At 44.3% G+C, this 17,726-nt stretch overlaps 1 protein-coding gene across 1 annotated transcript in view; it reads left to right on the top strand.

Annotated features, from left to right (window-relative positions):
- The first annotated feature begins 258 nt into the window (after nt 1-258).
- ROBO2 (roundabout guidance receptor 2) overlaps nt 259-17,726 on the top strand; it is an 803,551-nt gene continuing 786,083 nt past the window's right edge. The window contains exon 1 of the mRNA XM_078658968.1: nt 259-970. Within this exon, the coding sequence (XP_078515094.1) occupies nt 916-970 (55 nt within the window). The 5' untranslated portion in view covers nt 259-915. The remainder of the gene's footprint in view (nt 971-17,726) is intronic.

Raw genomic sequence — 17,726 nt, 5'->3', positions numbered from 1 at the left:
CTCTTCCGAGCCCATCATCCGCTCTGGTTGAGGGCTGTGTGCGGTTATTTATCCCCGGACGGCTGGGCTCTCTGATCTGCGGTGTGCAGCGCTCAGAGGATGCTTTCGACGCCTCGCTCCCCCGCCCTCCTCTTGCCTCTGCCACTTGGCTGATCCGACATCTCCTCCCCTTCGCAAGTTCCTCTCGGGATGCGACGCGGGATCATGGAGAGAGGGAGCGCCACGTGACCTGCGGGAGGAAGGGAGGGAGGCGGGAGGAGGGCTGGAGGCTGCCGCTGCCACTGCTTGGCTCAGGGGGAGCAGCAGTGCGAGCGGAGGGACGGGAAGCCTGGGCTGAGCGGGGCTGTTCCACACTCTTCCTACCGTCCCTGGCCCACAGCAGCGCCCGCCCCTCTGCCGGCACCTGCCTCCATTCAACAAACTGTTGGGCAGCCGCCACTTCCACACACACTCCCTCCCCTCACCCTCCTGGGTGCAAGTTAGTGAGAAACTCGCTGCGCCGGCTGATTGTGGACGAAAAGGGCAAAAACAAGAATTGTTTCATGCAGCCTGCTGAGAAGTTCGCAGTGCACTTTTTTAAGGAACCGGTCTCTGTTCTTTGGGCCTTGGAGGAAACACCTGGTTCTGGATATACCAAGGATTTTGAGGGGAGCAGTTTTGAAATTACGTTGGCTGGGCTGGATCTGTGGGGATTTGGGAATCGGAGTGGATGGAGGCAACCTGTGTAGTGCTATGGATCTAGCGCTGTCCTGCCCTGACCGCTTCCCTCAAGGCGCTGTGGAGGTGTTGCCATCACTTACCTGCTGCTTGATCGGCTCCTAGCGAAGCCCCCACGTGCCTCCCCTGGTACTTGTTGGCACTTGACGCTCTGGGATTGTGCTACCTCAGGTTCTGGATTGTGTGTAATATGACAACATGGATCTGCTAACTCACCTGCTGCTCTGTGGATGTGTGTGCTTGCAGGTGTTTGGTAAGTTTCCCTTTTTTTTGTCTTGACAATGTACATTTCCACTTATTGTAAAGCGTCTGCTGTGAAACAGCACGTGTGCTTGAGAACTAACCTGAAACAGGTAACTTTTAATACCATATAAAAGTAAACCGAATATTTCCTGTGCACTGCTATATTGCAACACAAAAAATGCCACAAAACGTGATACAACAGAAAGATGGACACCTCGTCTATTGGTTGCATAGTAACCTTTCTGTTGTATATACTGTTCTAGGCTAGAATGTCGCACTTTAATGTAGGATACAGACTGAAAATACATTCTGTCTTTCCTTGTGTTTGAGAGGAGACATGTCTGGCACACTGGAGTTTAGGGAGAATATTTCCTTCTAATGCTTGTCCCAGCAGTTGGGTGTAGGGACAACAGTGTAAGAGTAATTTTCAGCCGCAATTTAAGAGTGAATCAGACTGGTTTGGTGTTATTACTCCAGAGGATGTAGGGTGGAAGTCCCCAATACTGCTGTTTCAGCGTAGAACAAAAACCCCACAAAACTAGGTGGCCCGATCCATTTAGTGGAGATGCACCTGAAAATCTCTCTTATCTGCACGCGCGCACGCTAGAATGTTGGATTTCTGGGTCCTAGTGTTCTGTCAAGCTCGGATACTGTCAACTTGGCTGTGCTTGGGAGAATTTCTCACCGGGGAAGCAGGCTTTGAAGAACTTTTTATGGCAAGCGCATTGATTTCACAGTGGAGTCAACGAGGCGCTATACGAGTCAAGTTTCCCTTTATGCTTAGATCATAGATCTTTAAGAGGATGTGACCGTGCCGTTGGGTGAAACTCGATCTACTTTCAATGAGAGAGCGCTTTATGTATTGAGCATGTCGGCATTATAGACATCAGCCATGACCCGTCTCTTTTGGGGTGACTGCAAAGAGGCCGATCGGTACACGTTTCCACTGAGATATCTATCTAGTGTACAGACCTGATGTACATAGATTGAAATGCGACCCGAGGGAATGCTCGTTTCCCGGTTTTCAAGGTGCGCCTAGAGACACCCAAAACTGTGTGAAACAGCGGACTCAAGATCACACACCTCAGTCTAGGGGAAAGCTGGGATCTGAAGTTGAATATTCGCTGCTCAAAGTCAATTGTGTCACTCCAAGAAGAACCCCTTTGAAAAATCAAGATTTCTCTCGCTCTGTCTATTCATCCATCTCTGTCAGTTTGTGGCCATGTCTGTCTTGTAGGAAATCAACAGAATTATCTCAGAAATACTTTTTCCATGTTATGCGGTGTACAAATACAGTAACCGTCTAGGCCAATCTGCATAGTTATTAAAGTTAGGCAGTGCAAACTAGTGTTATGATAAGTCCATGGGCCAATTAACCATTTAAAAAGTCCCAAACACCAGTATTCGTCCAATTTGGAGGTTCTCTCAATTTTACAGATGGGCAAGTGAAGGCACAAACTAGGTATACAGTGATTTGCTCAGGGTCACACAAAGTGATCAATTGGTGAGGTTAGGGACTCGAGCATACAATCGATTCCTCAGCCAATCATTGTGAAGCATCGTCTTTCAGTACTGTTTGCTTTAATATGAGTGTATGGACTTGTCCTCACATACTCTTCTGTGGCTGAATATGTTGTTTGCAGTTTGGCTTGTTCCTCACGCCCAGTGCATTTCAGTTGGAATGATTCAGTTATGAGCGTGGTATCGGCTTTGGAAGGTCACCCTGGCAGATTTATTCTTCCTGTGGTGGTGGCAGTAAGCTGTGAAAGGGTAAATGACTATAAGTGAAGCCTTTCATCTTGTGGGTGGGCAGACAAGCAGAAGGATCAGTTTAGCATTCTGTGGGATGGCACACACACACACAGCACCATCACCACCCCACCCCAAGTGCTACAACAGAAGTGTCCTGAATCCTGATCACTGGAGAACCTTTCGGTGCTGTCAGATAGCAACCATTTCCTACTATTGGTGCCACTATACAGCTCTCTCTAGTATAGAATTCTATTAACCTGTGCTGTCATGCATCCCTTGCCACCTTAGTTATTATCAATTGCTTAATGCCAGGTACCATCGTAACCCACCTCAACATCACTAATATTGTCCTTCTCCAGAATGCTCAAAGGCTGAGTTGGCCCTGACATAATTCATACCTTTTGGATTTGTTTGAAATTATATCTGTGAAGGAGCTGCTTTATATTTTCTCCTGTATTTCCCACATTACCAGATTTTAATTGTTATGCATCCACCTCGTGACACTTGTATGTAGAAATCCCATGGTTAAAGGTAAGCTCCAATTAAATGCAAAGTGAAGTGACCTAGATGTGTTTTATGTTTAAAATGACTCCTATAAACAGGCCTATATGGCTATAATCTAGGTAATTATGAGGAAACCGGTTTCTACCTCCATTCCACACATTTCCTACAAGTGTGTATGCTTGCAGTTGTAGTGCACATTGTGACCCGACTCCTCTAGGCTCTAGGGAGAATTTTGGATGTACATTGTTTGCCTGGTAAGATATTGGACTTGGATAGCTTGAGCCTCAAATATTTCAGACTTGCTGCTTGGCCCATTACTGTACACCTAGCTGCTCTGGCTGGAGGCGCTATTCTGCTTTGTGCCCCAGCTTTGTCTTTGCTTGATCCTCTGTACACACTTTTGCTCTGCAGCCTCCTTCTTTGAATATTGTTAGATGTCAGTGGTTCTCACCTGCCGAAGTTTGTAGGTGCCATGATGCTTTTTAGAGACACAGATTGATGTCTTTAATTCCCGATTTCAGCTCTCTCTACTTTACAGTTTTCAAGGGTGAGACAGTAGCCCTTGTGCAGAATGCGGCCCTCTATTGGAATGCACCACCCTACCAAGACACTTTGTATATCTTTGAGGTGGCCTGACTGCATGCTTAGTACAGTCAGATGGGCAGTTACACTGAGGGTGGTAGATTTTCAGTATTCCCAATCTCCATTTTCCTGCACCCTGTTCTTTGTTGTTTTGTTTTACACTGCCTGTTTGCAATGACTAGAACAGTTTGTCGTTGGGCTGATGTCTTTTGATGCGAGACATCACTTACCTTACATCGACCCATGCTTTGTTCAGGATTGAATACATTTTGAGGTCAGGTAAGGTTTGGGTCTACTGTGCACATGTAACACAACATTGTTCTGGTCTGGATTTAACAAAAAATTGCAAATTTCCATGCACTGTTGTTGAATGGTGTTAGTAGCCTTCCCTGACCCTGTCAGTATTCGCAGCTATTTTGTGGTTAAGACATCCACACAAGGTTCTTGTTGTTGTGTTCTTGATGTTTTTCTCTGACTGTATAATTCTGTGGAGTGTAGGTGTATTATAAGAAGAGCATATTGGTCTCCTCTGACAGCCATGGACAATCTGTGACAACAGAGTGTTGAGAGGGCTTACCGTAAGCCCGGCTCATCTAAAAGGGGCTGTATATCCACCAACATGTAAATCGGCGTTCAATCGCCAGGTTCACCTTTGTTTGTGGTCTTCAAGCGCAGTCTAAACCTACATAACAAATTGAATTAATGCGACATCTTTCGAATCCAAGGTAAATTGGCCACGCGTTGTGAGTTCTGCGCTAATCCATGCATTGCTGCTGCTGGTGTTCCCCACTGCAATTAGAGCCGGGTCAAAGGCAGCTGGCCCCACCCCCAGCTCTGCATCAAACATTCATGGAGGGTAGCTCATGAGGCTTCCAGCGAAACACATTCAGACAGGCACGGTCGGTGCACCAACCCCCTTCCACAGGCAAAGACAAACAGATCACATCTCACAAAACCATAACCATGCACAGAGAAGTGTCCAGCATTAGATGGTACAAATGTAATTATGAGTAAGTGCCGAAAAATGGCGTGTAGCTCAGAGGGATACAATTAAAGTGCTCAGTAGAAGTGACAGAGTGTAGCAGAGGAGCTTGGTGCTACAGAATGTAATTAATGTAGCAGGCTGTTTGGAGATATATGAAACAAATGCAATTAACCAGCTTGCAGGAACGACAGAGGAAGACATCATTTATTCTGCATCGTTTTTTTTAAAACTTGGAAATAAATCAAGAACCCTGGTCCTGATATATCTCTCTGAAAGAAGAGTTATGTTTGAAAGAGATCAGTTTGTAGGCACTGGCCAGAAATGTTCTCACCTATGGTTGCTTATGGATGTATGACGGTACAACGCGTGCTTTTACCACGCGTACCGTTACCACGCAGGTTTTACAATGCAAGCCGTTACAACGACTTGCGTTGGGGGGCACTGGATAGTGGAATAGTTTAATTTACTATTCCAACTCCAGTCCCCTTGGACAGTAGGGAAGGTGTTGGATAGTAAATTAAACTATTCCCCATCCTACAGAGCCCTCCAGCGCAAGTCGTTGTAACGACTTTCGTTGTAAAACCTGCGTGGTAACGGTACCGCGTTGTAAAAGTTTTGTTGTAAAGGATGTTCCCTGTTGCTTATTACTGGGGTTGCCAGTTCAATCCTCAGCACGGTTTCACCAATGCTCACGTCCGAGGCTTTCATTGCTCAGAAGACTTCAGTCTGGGAGTTGTAGTTTTCATTACTTCATCTGAAATAATTGGGCTATATATCATCTGATATTGATATGAAATGTCTAGAGCAGTGGTGTCATTTAGCTTTGATGTTACACAAATTGATCACATATCAATATTTCCTGCTTTCATAGGTTTGATGTTTATTTATAGAAAAATCATTGTCTAAGTGTTGTCCTAGTAGTTTAAAAATGTATGTCAGTACAAGGATTTCTACAGTCAGAATTCACATTTGAATGCCACTTTTTTTTCTTGCAAGCTTCTAGTGGCTCTGGTATAATACACCATTGCGGTACCTAATACAATGAGTTGTTTTGAATATACCTTCTTTGCTAGGTTTTATCTCGACGCCACCACCCAAAGGAGACCTAAAGGAATGGCAGAGTGCATGAAGATAGTACTATAACGCACCAAATGAATACAAAAAAAAGTGACAATTCTGCCAACCCATAATCAGTAACTGGTGCAACAAAACCAGATGGTTTGGCATCCAGATTTTGCATCTTGGGTTGGTCCCTAGCCACTGAATGCCTTGAATTTGTCCGACACAAACCCCAAACCATCAACATTCTCAAAGCTCTACACGAGTAGGTTAGACCGTGCTCTATCACTTGGGCCCCGAAAACTCGCTCTCACAAAATGTGAGAATAATGAACTTTTCCCAACAGAAGTGGGCAACATAGTGGTGTTTTTTTTTTTAACCCTGCAGTGGCAGAGAATCAAAGTACATTTTCATTCTAGTGAGCTCACATTCCAAGATGTATGGAGTAGCATGCAACCAGCCCACATTAGGGATATGGCGTGATATAGATATACAGTTGCTAAACAATCCTATCATAGTTTACAGCTTAGTTATATTTGACTGCACCATCAATAAACTGTACCACTAGAATATTTGGAGCAGGTTTTATTTTTTTGCCTCCTTTCCCAATCCCCCCATGCCGTCTTGCAGTATAGTGCTAAGATCCTTATTGTGTACTGTGCATTAATCTTCCAGTACTCCAAAATGAGCTGCCCTTGGCTCTTTTGTGACACCAATCCCATTGACATTTGTTTTGAAAGGACCTAAAAGCTTAATTTTACATAAAGCTCTTCAGGAGCAGTCAAGAAGGTTTAGAGAAAGATCGAGGTGGTCTCCTCCACATAAGCCATCTCTGGGAGTAGTGTTGAAACAATAAGCCTCTTAGTCTGATCTCAATATTAGGAATATTAACATCGCCGAAGTACCTCTCGAACTTCTTAATAAAAAGGAGTCATATTGTGCTACACTAGATAAATCAAATGGATGTTTTTATGGCCAGGTGAGCAGTAACTAAGACAAGGTGTTCTATACATTATGAGGTACCTCACAACTGATTGGTGTTAGCACTATTCGCTCTATGGAATACTACCTTTGAATACTATGCAGTTTTGCCTATTTCACTTCAAGTAGCATGTTGGTAGCAACATACACCATTTTTGAGTTTTTCTGTAATTTTTCTCTTGGAGTGAGATTGCAGTTTTGCACATTTGTAGCAGAAAGACAATATCCCAACCTGCACTAGATTTCACAGGCTGATAACCCTTCTGGTAGACTAATATTGTGAAAGGTCTTTAAATCCAACCAGGTAATATTTGCCATAGGTACTACCTTCCCACCGCTATGCATTCTCTTGCTATAATCTGACTTCTTTGCGTCCCATATTTGATCTCCATCGCTTATTTTTTGATTCTCAATGCGATCCTCATTCAAAATGTAACTCTTTCACACATTCTCCTAACTTGCTGGTCATTTGTCCCTCAAAGTCTTCGGTAGCGAGCCATTATGATTTTAGTGCATCCTGATAACCAACTCTCCCATGATCCAAAGTCTCGATGTTGGAGTAAAGATGCTCCACCTCTTTCTCGCCCATTGTCTTCAAGACTCCAAGTTACTAGGGGTAGAGTTGCCTCCATCTTTTCTAAGGATGTGCAGCGAGAGGCACCTCCACGCAGCCTCATAGACATTCCACACCCATTATGTTCTGACGTCACATAAGCAAGGCCTCCCCCTACCCTTCTAAAGCTGGTATCGAAAATAGTATTGAGAAAAGATAACCAAATTGTATCCCACTTATGTTATTGTATCCTTTTTATAATTACAAGGCAACCGTATAGCTTGTCCTCTCCTTTCAATCCAAACTTTTCTGCACATTTCATATCTGCTCACCTCTATTCACGCCTGTCTTCCTCTTTATCTGACAGCCATGATTTCTATCTGTAAAGCCCACAAACACACCTCCACACAGACACAAACTCCTATTGTCCATAGAACATAAGAAACAAGTATTTGCCTGTTAACTTCGTTTGTTTATTTTGACCATGAGAGTTTTTATTACTCCATGTATTTCTCTTTGTTTACTATCTCGGCTCACCTGTTGCTGCATCTTTGCAATCCTGGCAAACATGTTGTTGCATGTGCGCTCCCCTTGCATCAGGTGTTGCTAAGGGAGTAAACAATGCGTTCCCAAGGGACCGGCCTCCTGCCTTGAAATACCTTAATCAAGAGCAGCATGTCCCACAGGCACTTTGCTTCAGCTGTAAAATATAAACACCACATACCGAAATAACATCCTCTGAGTGCCTGCTAAAAGCACTGCTCCAAAAGTCACGTTTTATCCCCGCAAATAATATATTTTTATGTGTGTGCACTTTTTACTACTGTTCTTCAGAGTCCCTTTTCAAAGTTATGATGTGATAATTCAAAACAGAGTAAGCAGTCATTTTAAACTTCTTTCTCTATAGGAGAATTGCCAAGATTTCTTTTTTTCACTAGCCATTGTCTGCGAATCTGTACAGATGAACAAAAAAGACCCTTGTTGGGTCATTAGTTCACTTTGTGAAAATGCATTTTTGTTACATATTGTAACTTGTGTAGTAGCAGCCCTGGAATTGGTCGTACAAAAGGGGGTGGTGATGGACGGAGCACCTGAACCAATCAAACACTCACACCCAGTCAACAGATCTGGGTTTAATCCATCACCGTTCTTTAGCCCACTCTGCCACCCCAGTTCAGACATGGCCATATGCAAATCAGCTCTGACCCTGTGCCTCATGGGAACAGTCCAGCCCGAACTTCCAAGCCATGCCTTCCCTGGACTGGAAACAAGCTTCCGAGGACCGGTTTCTGGCATTCCAGCCGTCTTCAACCCGGCTTGCTTGAATCCAGTGGCAAAGTGAGCAAGGGACTCACGTCTGAGCATACCCTGCCAACTTATGGTGAACAAAGCGGTACAAAAGGGGGTGGTGATGGACAGAGTATCTGAACCAATCAAACACTCACACCCAGTCAAAAGATCTGGGTTTAATCCATCACCGTCCATCTGGAATTGGTGTCAACATGTGTCTGATGTTTACCATTGATCCTGGAAGCCTCTATTCCAGAGTAGTAAATGGGATGTGTGTCCTGGTGTACATTTTGTGTAATGGAAGGTCAGTGCACAAGTGTAGCTGTATATCTTGTTACACTGTAGCTATCCTTCTCCCATCCACCCAATTATGGTTCATCGACTTTGCCAACTAGCTCTCACAAAAGTATAGGTTCTGTAGCTGCCCCCTGAGTGACACTGTCCGCTTAACTTAATAATCTTAACATTCTCCGCTGTTAGAAGCAGGACCAGACTGACCCTAGCGTTTCCCCGGTGACCCACCAGGGTGGGGGTGTTTTTGGTCCCTTGGGGGCGTTTTTATTATTGGAGGCCAGTTTTGCAGCCTAGCCGTAATATCGGCCCCCTGTAAGCATCATCAGTGAGACGGGAGTGGTGCTTCCAACTAGCACCCCCTACCCCTGGGAGGCCGGCCGAGCTGTTTGCCAGGGCCGGTTTCGGTTCCCAGTCCGGCCATGGTTAGAAGCTCAGTAAAACACTTTCTATTCAGGCATGCTCTCAGTTTGTGACAAAACATGGAATGGACTCAATCGGGTATAGAGTGAGTAACAGTATAGTTCTTTGAGGTTCTTCAGGATGTTGTAGTTGAGTTCTGTCACGTTTACAGTGAAAGAAAAAGACCCATAGTGGTTGGGTTACACAAATTTCACCAAGTTAAACCGTAGAATCGGTCGAATATGCAGTTTTCCCAATGTGGAAAAAAACAGCATCCACGTGTTATTCCCTATTCCAATATTCAAAACTCAAAAGAGAGGTAATTATTTCCTCATAGGGAAATTCTGGATTCTGGAACACCAGCAATTTTCCCGCGTGAAATTATTGTCTGCAAATACACTAGTGCCCTGAATGCCATTTGTATTATTATTATTTTTTTAATTCCATCTCATTTGCTCATTCAAGCACCCTTAAGCAGGTAGATTTCATCGTGCGTCAGCCACTGGGTGGTCAAACAAATGTTGAACGGCTGCTATTGCTTAGCTTATTGCATTTAGCAAAATGTGCTAATCCTCGCTCAAGACCAGCACAGCAGTAATCACCCCAGTGAAAACATATTTCAGAAAACAATGTAGGTGATTTCTGCTTGAGAGCATGTTTTTATAGCTCCAGTTCCAGTGTGGTGATTGCCTTATAAAAGCAAGTTAGGCTAATTGCTACAACGGCACTCAAGACATGCAATCATAAGTGCTCGACCAAACTTCGAAGAAGGTTTTCAAGGGTCATTGGGCTTGAAAACTATACACGGTGGCCTCGCGTCTCAACAGGAGTCATTAGGAAACCCTTCTGTTTTGCCATGGATTCAATGTACGAATCGCATGCTTTGTGGGAGTGGAGGAGGTGGGATACCGAGTGGAGCGATCAGGAAGGGCCAAAACCAGAAAGCTTTTTTTTTCTTCAGAAATTGTCTTCCACTTTTGGAAATCCAGGAGAAAGTCCAATCTGAATTGGGAGTTAGAGACTTAGACTCTGAATTTGGCCCACTGTGAATCAAAATTACTGACATTTTTTATCAGTTACTAATTGCAACAACGCCAAGTCCAGCACTGGACAGGTACAAAGTGATTGCAATTATTTGTCCTATTGTTAAACATGACTCCTTGTGTATTTAAGAAACTGGCCATTTGTTGTAAAGGGTTTCTTGTAAAGGTTGTTTTGTATTTTATGGTGGCTTTGTTGTTTGAAGCAGATTTATTATGCACTTTTTCATTCAATGCCAGTTGTACATTATAAGAATAGAAAATTTAGTTTTTGGTGACCATTGTCATTGTATATTATCTGGTCATTATAAAATTGCTAGGACTCCAGTCATTTTTACGTGCTGGGAGTGTAATTTGTTGTTTCCCCTTTAAGATAGAAAAAAAGTTTATTTTTGAAACCAGTTTGCTAATGTGTTATTTGAGGCATGGCACGAGGTAGGCATTGGTCATAGAAATGATCCCTTTATCCAAAAACAATGTGTAAAGTATCAGTCCTCTTTGAACTCGGACAATCGTGACCTATCAGATGGGGTTTACTTGACATATAAATTCTATTTTGAGAATGGCTGTAGTAATGGATGCAACTTAGTGTAGAACGTCACTACGACATATCATTTTTAAATATTGCCAATTGATTCAGTTTATCAATCAATATTAAAATAATAGGATCTATTGTGGGTCCAAAGGGGGGGGGGGGTCTAGAGAAGTTATAATTGTGCCAAAGAAAACACTAGTTTGGACCCCGGGGGCACTACTAATTGAATATATCCTATATGCTAATCACATATGTGGTAAGTCTGTCTCATATAAAAATCTTTATGAACATATAGACCACTACTGTGGTTTATTCATCTTTAAACCTAATTGAATACATCAACTTCTTGATCCAAATCTATGATACATGAATATTTGCGAATGCAGTTTTAACAAAATTCAATCATGATCACAATCTTATGTTGTAGCCCTGTGCATTTGGGGATACTCTCCCTTCTTCAGGGGATAATATTTGCAGCTATAATAGAAACAAACATAAAGAATAATAAACAGGAATGTCGACATTTTTACGCAACAGGCTAAATAACTTCGCTTTGAATACTAGTACCCCATCAGTAACCTCCTTGATGTGAAAGGGAAAATGTACTGCTTTATCGACGAGCAAGAATTTGTGCTCTTTTTCTCATTTTTGTGGGCAACTCATGTTCTCTTATCGATAAAGCAAGGGGGCACTGCAGATGCCTCCTGGGCCCCCAACTGGAGGCTGTGCACCAGAGGGGGCCCTGCTGCTAGCCACCATAGATGCTTTCCGGCATGGTGTCAATGTCGGAAAGGCCGGCATGGAAACCATGCCAGAAACCGTGCATCGTAATCTCAAGGATGGAAAGGCCCACCCTTTGGGATTACGAGCTGGTTCCGAGCAGCCGTCAGAAGCCAACCGGACAGTTTAGTTTCTGACTGCCAGCATTGTAATGTGCTACACAAACAAATGAAGGACGGAATGATGAATAAATCATACATTCACCCCAGTCAAGAGATCTGTGTTAAATCCATCGTTCTTTTGCTCACCATGCCTGGAAGTTCAGGCTGGACTGTTCCCATTGGGCTCAGGGTCAAGACTGATTTGCAGATGGCTGGGTTCAAACTGGAATGGCATGGTGAGCAAAAAAACGACGAATTTAGGCCCAGATCACCATAATGGGGTAAATGTATGTCATTGTTCTGCATTCTGTCCATCAATTGTAATTTTTGCATTTGTCACCCCGAGTGGGATGGGTATACCCAGACGTTGGTCCCGTGCTCTCCATGCCACTGGAGTCCAGTTATCCTGGCTGAAGAGGGGTGAAACCCCGAAAACGGTCCTAGGATGCTTGTTTCCATTCCAGAGAGGACCTGGCCTGGCAGTTCGGGCTGGACTGTTCCCATTGTGCACAGGGTCATGACTGATTTGCATATGGCTGGGTTCAAACTGGAATGGTGTGGTGAGCATAAAAACGATGGATTTAGGCCCAGATCTCTGTACTGGGGTGAATGTATGACATTGTTCTGCATTCTGTCCATCAATTGTTGTTTTAGCATTTGTAGGAAGGTGGATACCGGACTATGGTTACCCCAGATTTTTTGCCTTGTGTTTAGCTGGTTTTCGACTTAGTTGGCCTGGGATCCTGCTAATCAGGACCCCAGGCTATCTGCTCTCACTGTAAAATGGACTCCATGTACTCTAGGTACATCTCCAATTGGATATTGGGTCAAATTATGAGCCCCTGTATAGTGTACTATAGGTATCCAGGGCATAGGTGCACCCAAGGCCTACCAGGGGCTGCAGCATGTATTATGCCACCCCTGGCTGTCCCCCTCAAATAAACACAACTGGCTGATCACTCAGCTGGGGCAAGGTCGTGTAATTACCCCTTGCTTAGGTATAGTATTCCTATACCTACTTATATATAGAAACATAGTAACCTATAAGTGACTCCTATGGCAGGCCTTAACAATCCTGGAGGCAGAGTGCTTGGTTATGTGTGAGATAGTGCTCTAGCATGAGCTGAGCCTGTCTGCAGCTTTCGGAACCATGTCCTTATAGCTGTTCTATGATCTCGCCATACCAGATACTCTTAAGTGCATTATAATCCTCGCGGTTACATGCTAACTTTGGTTTGGCTTTATCTAAACATGTCGTGTAAGGTGTCATACGCTTTGGAATACTACCCCCTCGCCAATTCTGGTGACGGGGGTAGCATTCCACCCTTCTAGATGGAGAAGACATGTTGTTGCTGACTATCCCGGTTAAAGTTGACCAGAGCCCCAGCGTCACAAAATGGACGCTGCTGCCACAGACACAAGTCTGACCTCCTGCTGCTGGGAGTCCTTCCAGTCACGGAGGTTTGGACAATAGGTTTCTTGCCTGGAGAGGTGCGAGCACCACCCCAGACAGGACTTTGTGTATTGGGACAGGGAGGGCTGAATAGATTGAGACACTGCCTGAGGCACACTAGGTGCTTCATGCATACCCCAGTTCAAACCGGTTGCTGGGGCACTCCAGCCCCAGCTCTGGCGCGAAACTGGACAAAGGAAAGGGGGTGTAACCACCCCCTTCCTGGTCCCACCCATAGGAGGGACCTAGAAAGTAATCCAGCCCCTTTTAGTTGTATAAAAGTAGGAGCTGAGTCCTGAGACTTTAGATGAATCCTGAAATCGAAACTTGACACGAAACTCTGGACCTTCGACGTTCTGCTGAAGCTGAAGACTGAAGAATCTCCCTTGTGGCCAAGGAGTGACCACCCTGGGCAACCAGGCACCATCCAGCAAATCAATGGCTTGCTTTGTCGATGCTCCCGCCGGGACCCGAGCACAGAGCCTGACAAGACCCAGACTTCCAGACCTCTCTGACCCTCTCTTCACGTCTGCAGCATAGCTGAGATCCGTGGAGGCGGCGAGACACGTGGGCCCAGACATCTTGAAAAGATTGCAACTTGCTAACTGTGCAGCTCCTGAGGTATCCTCGAAGCTGTGCACTGGGGATTGAAAAGCCCCGAATCCAAGCTCCACCTGCACCGAAGATCAGCCCTCCACAATCCACGAGTTCTGCGTGGGGCCCTTCTGCTTGTGTTCAGCTCGACACGTTGTCCGGTTGCTGGCCCGTTGGCTAGTGGCCTCTGTGACGACAATCCTTTTGAACCAACTCGCTGGTCTGGTTGCTCCAGACTGGCCCTTGCTTCCCTGCAAAGGTGAGGCACCTCAGACCTGCCTCAGAAGCCTTCTTTGAATCCTGCGTGGGTTGCCTTTGCCAGGGCTTATTGACTCCAATCCGGCGGTCGACTCCTCCATCTGCAAGAACCTTCGTGGGACAGCTCGCCTCCAGCACCTGGTCGTCCTTGACGCCTCCTGGTCCGCGTGGCTTAAGAGACAAACTTCACGACAGCACCTGATTGCTCCTCGACGTCGTCTGGTTCCTTCCTAGTTCCACCCGGTCACTAGCTAGTGACCCAGACTCTGTCCCCTCTGCTTTCAGGTCCTCTTCATCCTCAATCCACCCTTGGATCCACCCGGACATCTTCCTCCTGGTCGCCTGCAGCATCTTTCTTCACAGGCTCCATAGGCTTCAACGGCGAAACCCGACACATCTTCACACCTATGCACCCGCTTCCTGTGGGTGAGGTAACGCGAGTACTTCGGTGCTCCCAAGGGTATTGACTATCCAAGTGTCTAGGTTTTTAGTTGTTTCCTCCTAGCTAGACCGGAAGTGTCCTAAATCCTTCTTTTTCTAACTTCTAAGTTCCCATGGACTTAACATTGACTCTCGTGCGTGTGAAAAGACACTGCACGCGCCGCCTGTGGGCCTCCTACTTCTAAACTAAGGTTCAGATAGTGTAGCCCCAGCGATTCCCTAGGCCCTAGGCCTTTCCTTTTCTCGTGACGTGGCACTTATGCCACTTTCTTAGTATATGGTTTGCTTCGCCCCTGGGGCCTAACTGTAATTTGTGCAACTTAACGTATTCTGACCAAGTAACTTGTGATGTGCTTTTGCCTCTGTTCTCATAAAGAGTTCAGAGGAGTGTGTTAGTAAATAAATACATATATATTTTATATATATCCTGTGTGGTGTCCTTTCATTTGATATTCAAGGGGTTACATATGGTAAAACAGTTGGCTTTACACGCCCTCAAGAGCCTTTTAGCCTAGGACTGTTCTGTCCACGCTACCACTAGGATCGCTGGTCTATAAGGTTGACTTTACAACCATCACCATAAGGGTTGTTTGGACTGGTGCAAGTTGCTCACTAGAATAGTGAACATCATATACCAGGCCAACTTCTCACAGCATTGTAATGCGGCAGTCGGAAAGTAAACTGAGGGGGTGATTACGATGCGGCCTAAAAGGCTTCGACCAACCCGTCGGTTGGAGCCTTTGAGGGCCGCATCGTAATTGGCCCCATAGTTTTTAGAATGACTATTCATTGTATTAGAAAAAAAATATATTGTTATATATTTTTTTACGTCAGAAGGGGGGGACATTGATTAAAAGACATGGGTTCTATTATTATAACGCAATCTTTGCAAAGAAGACCGGCATCGAAAAATGATTCAAGATAAATTAGTGCTTTGGCAATGTAAATATGTGACTTTTGTTATGAAATAAACCTAACAGGTAAGTACATTTTTTCTTGTAAAAGGCAATGCCATGAAATAGCACCAATTAGAAAATAGGTATTTCGGTACTACACGTTTTTCAGGTTCTTAAGTATCTCTAAACCTTGTTTCTTTGATGCGGGTCTTTTACTGGTTGGCAAAGTGTCCAACGGGTTGAAAGATATGGAACCTACTCCCCCTTTTTGTTCGTAAAAGCACATTTAGACGCCTGCTTCTAAAGGAAACTTTCCATTAAAATCACTTGAAACAAAAAAAGAAAAGTGTCAAAAATGCTTAAATGAGGAGCATGTATGCGCACTCAGAAACCATTTCAAAGGCACTATCCACAACACAGGCCTATAAGAGGGCTGTGGGCTCTGTTGCCTGCATAATACAGGAATTAATTGCTTTGGGCTTTTTAAATTCCTCCTTTTAAAAAAAAAAGCAAACAAACAAAAAAGAAAAAAAATCTACCCACTTGAGCATCAAGTGCTAAGAAACATGTGCATGGTTTTGTGTGCCCCAAACATTCATGTGTTGCTCCCCACCGAGCACAAAACATGGCTTTTTGCTGAGGTGCAACCGTTGCTATGGGAAGAGCACAGATTGGCTTCTACACGCCCACCAGGGTGAGTGAAGGGTGCATTGAGGCGGAGAGAGGAGGTGACACAGTGTGGCGTGATCAATGAATCACAAGTTCACTCTAATATGCCCACTTTTGCTTCAAAATGGCCGTTGTTTTGGCTTTCGTAGCCTCTTCCAGCAATTCTCTTCCAGGCTTTGAGCAGCTCCGCTAAGAGTCTACTCAGAGCCACAAAGGCGGGGTTGAGGGTTATTCATAGCACGCCTTAGTCACAATGGCCAACCCAATGAATAGCAACCGTCAGGGGCCTTTAAAATGGAGTGATTAATACCGCCTGCTTTTAATAGAGGTAAAAGAGGACGTCCAGGACCCGCCCTTTGGTTCTGCCAATTTGCAACTTAGAGATGCTTCCCACATTCTTTCAAACGGCAAACAAGCAGGTCATTAAATAGTAGGCACATTTACGTTTTTGGGCGTCCTGTGCTCAAGAAGTTGTAAAATGTTGTCGTCAAGTTGTAAAATGTTGTCATCCTCTAAAGGAGCAGAAATCAACCTGTTTTTTTGTTTTCCTTTTCTGATGATTTATGTATATGCCGAAGAAGTCCTTTTTAAAGGCATGCACCGTGAATAATGGAGCCTGCAATGTTGATCTGTGTTTTGGGAAGGCTACATGAAAATAAATAGAGCAGTGAAAACATTTCATGTAAATAGCCTCTAGGAAAAGGTCAACAAGTGGCCTCTGTGAGTCTCACGTTCAAAGATCACAGAGGGTCACATGAGGCAGCATGCAAAACATTCTGGGATGCAGCGATGGATAAGAGCAATTTGTTCTTTAATTCTCTTAAGTCCCAGTAGTAAAAATAAAACCCATTCCGAATCTAGTGTTTCCAATAAAGGCCCCCGGTGCCAGCCATAAACGATGTTATGATTCCATGTTTCAATGTAAAATGATTTTTAATAGTGAGGAACGGAATTAAGTAACCTGTGTGAAAGAAATCTAATGTTAACTATTTTCTTTTTATAGGACTTTCAAGGGCCACCATTTAAGAGCTGCCGTGACCATCCAGATTGCTCATGGCTCTCCTTACTTGTACGCAAGAACTATATATGTTGTGGAGCTTATGTATGCCGAGAGTCTTTATTTAACCATTCACTACATTTCGTGTCATTATTTTGTCCTTTGCTTTTGAGGCATTGTTTTCCTGTTTCTTGTAAACCATGTTTTGGCCAGGAAAGCCTTTTGGCCCTTAAAACATGGCATCTTTGTGACAAATGCAGTAATCCAAAACAACCAACTATAACTGTTCTCATTATTATCAAATTGGGCAGAGCTTGTACAAATAACACATGATTTGTAGCAGGGCAAAGGCTAAGTGAAACTATTTCTGCCCTCATGACTCCTCTCTTCCTGACTCCACCCTCTTTCTGCTCCCACTCACAAATCTACATTTTTGTGGTTTCCCAGGGTCAGTTGTTTCCATTTCCAGGGTTGTGAGTAGTGTATACACTCCATATAGCCCTCATGTGTAGAGTTAGTAAACTTAAAAGCATTTGAAAGGTCTTTTTTGCTTTTTTAACCCAAAAATATTTTCATTAACATGTCACCACCTTTTTTTCTTAC

Source organism: Lissotriton helveticus, chromosome 8 (genome assembly GCF_964261635.1).
Source record: "Lissotriton helveticus chromosome 8, aLisHel1.1, whole genome shotgun sequence".
Lineage (NCBI taxonomy): Eukaryota > Metazoa > Chordata > Amphibia > Caudata > Salamandridae > Lissotriton > Lissotriton helveticus.
The sequence above is the reverse complement of the archived record's forward strand: the minus strand, read 5'-3'. Positions and strand labels throughout refer to the sequence as shown.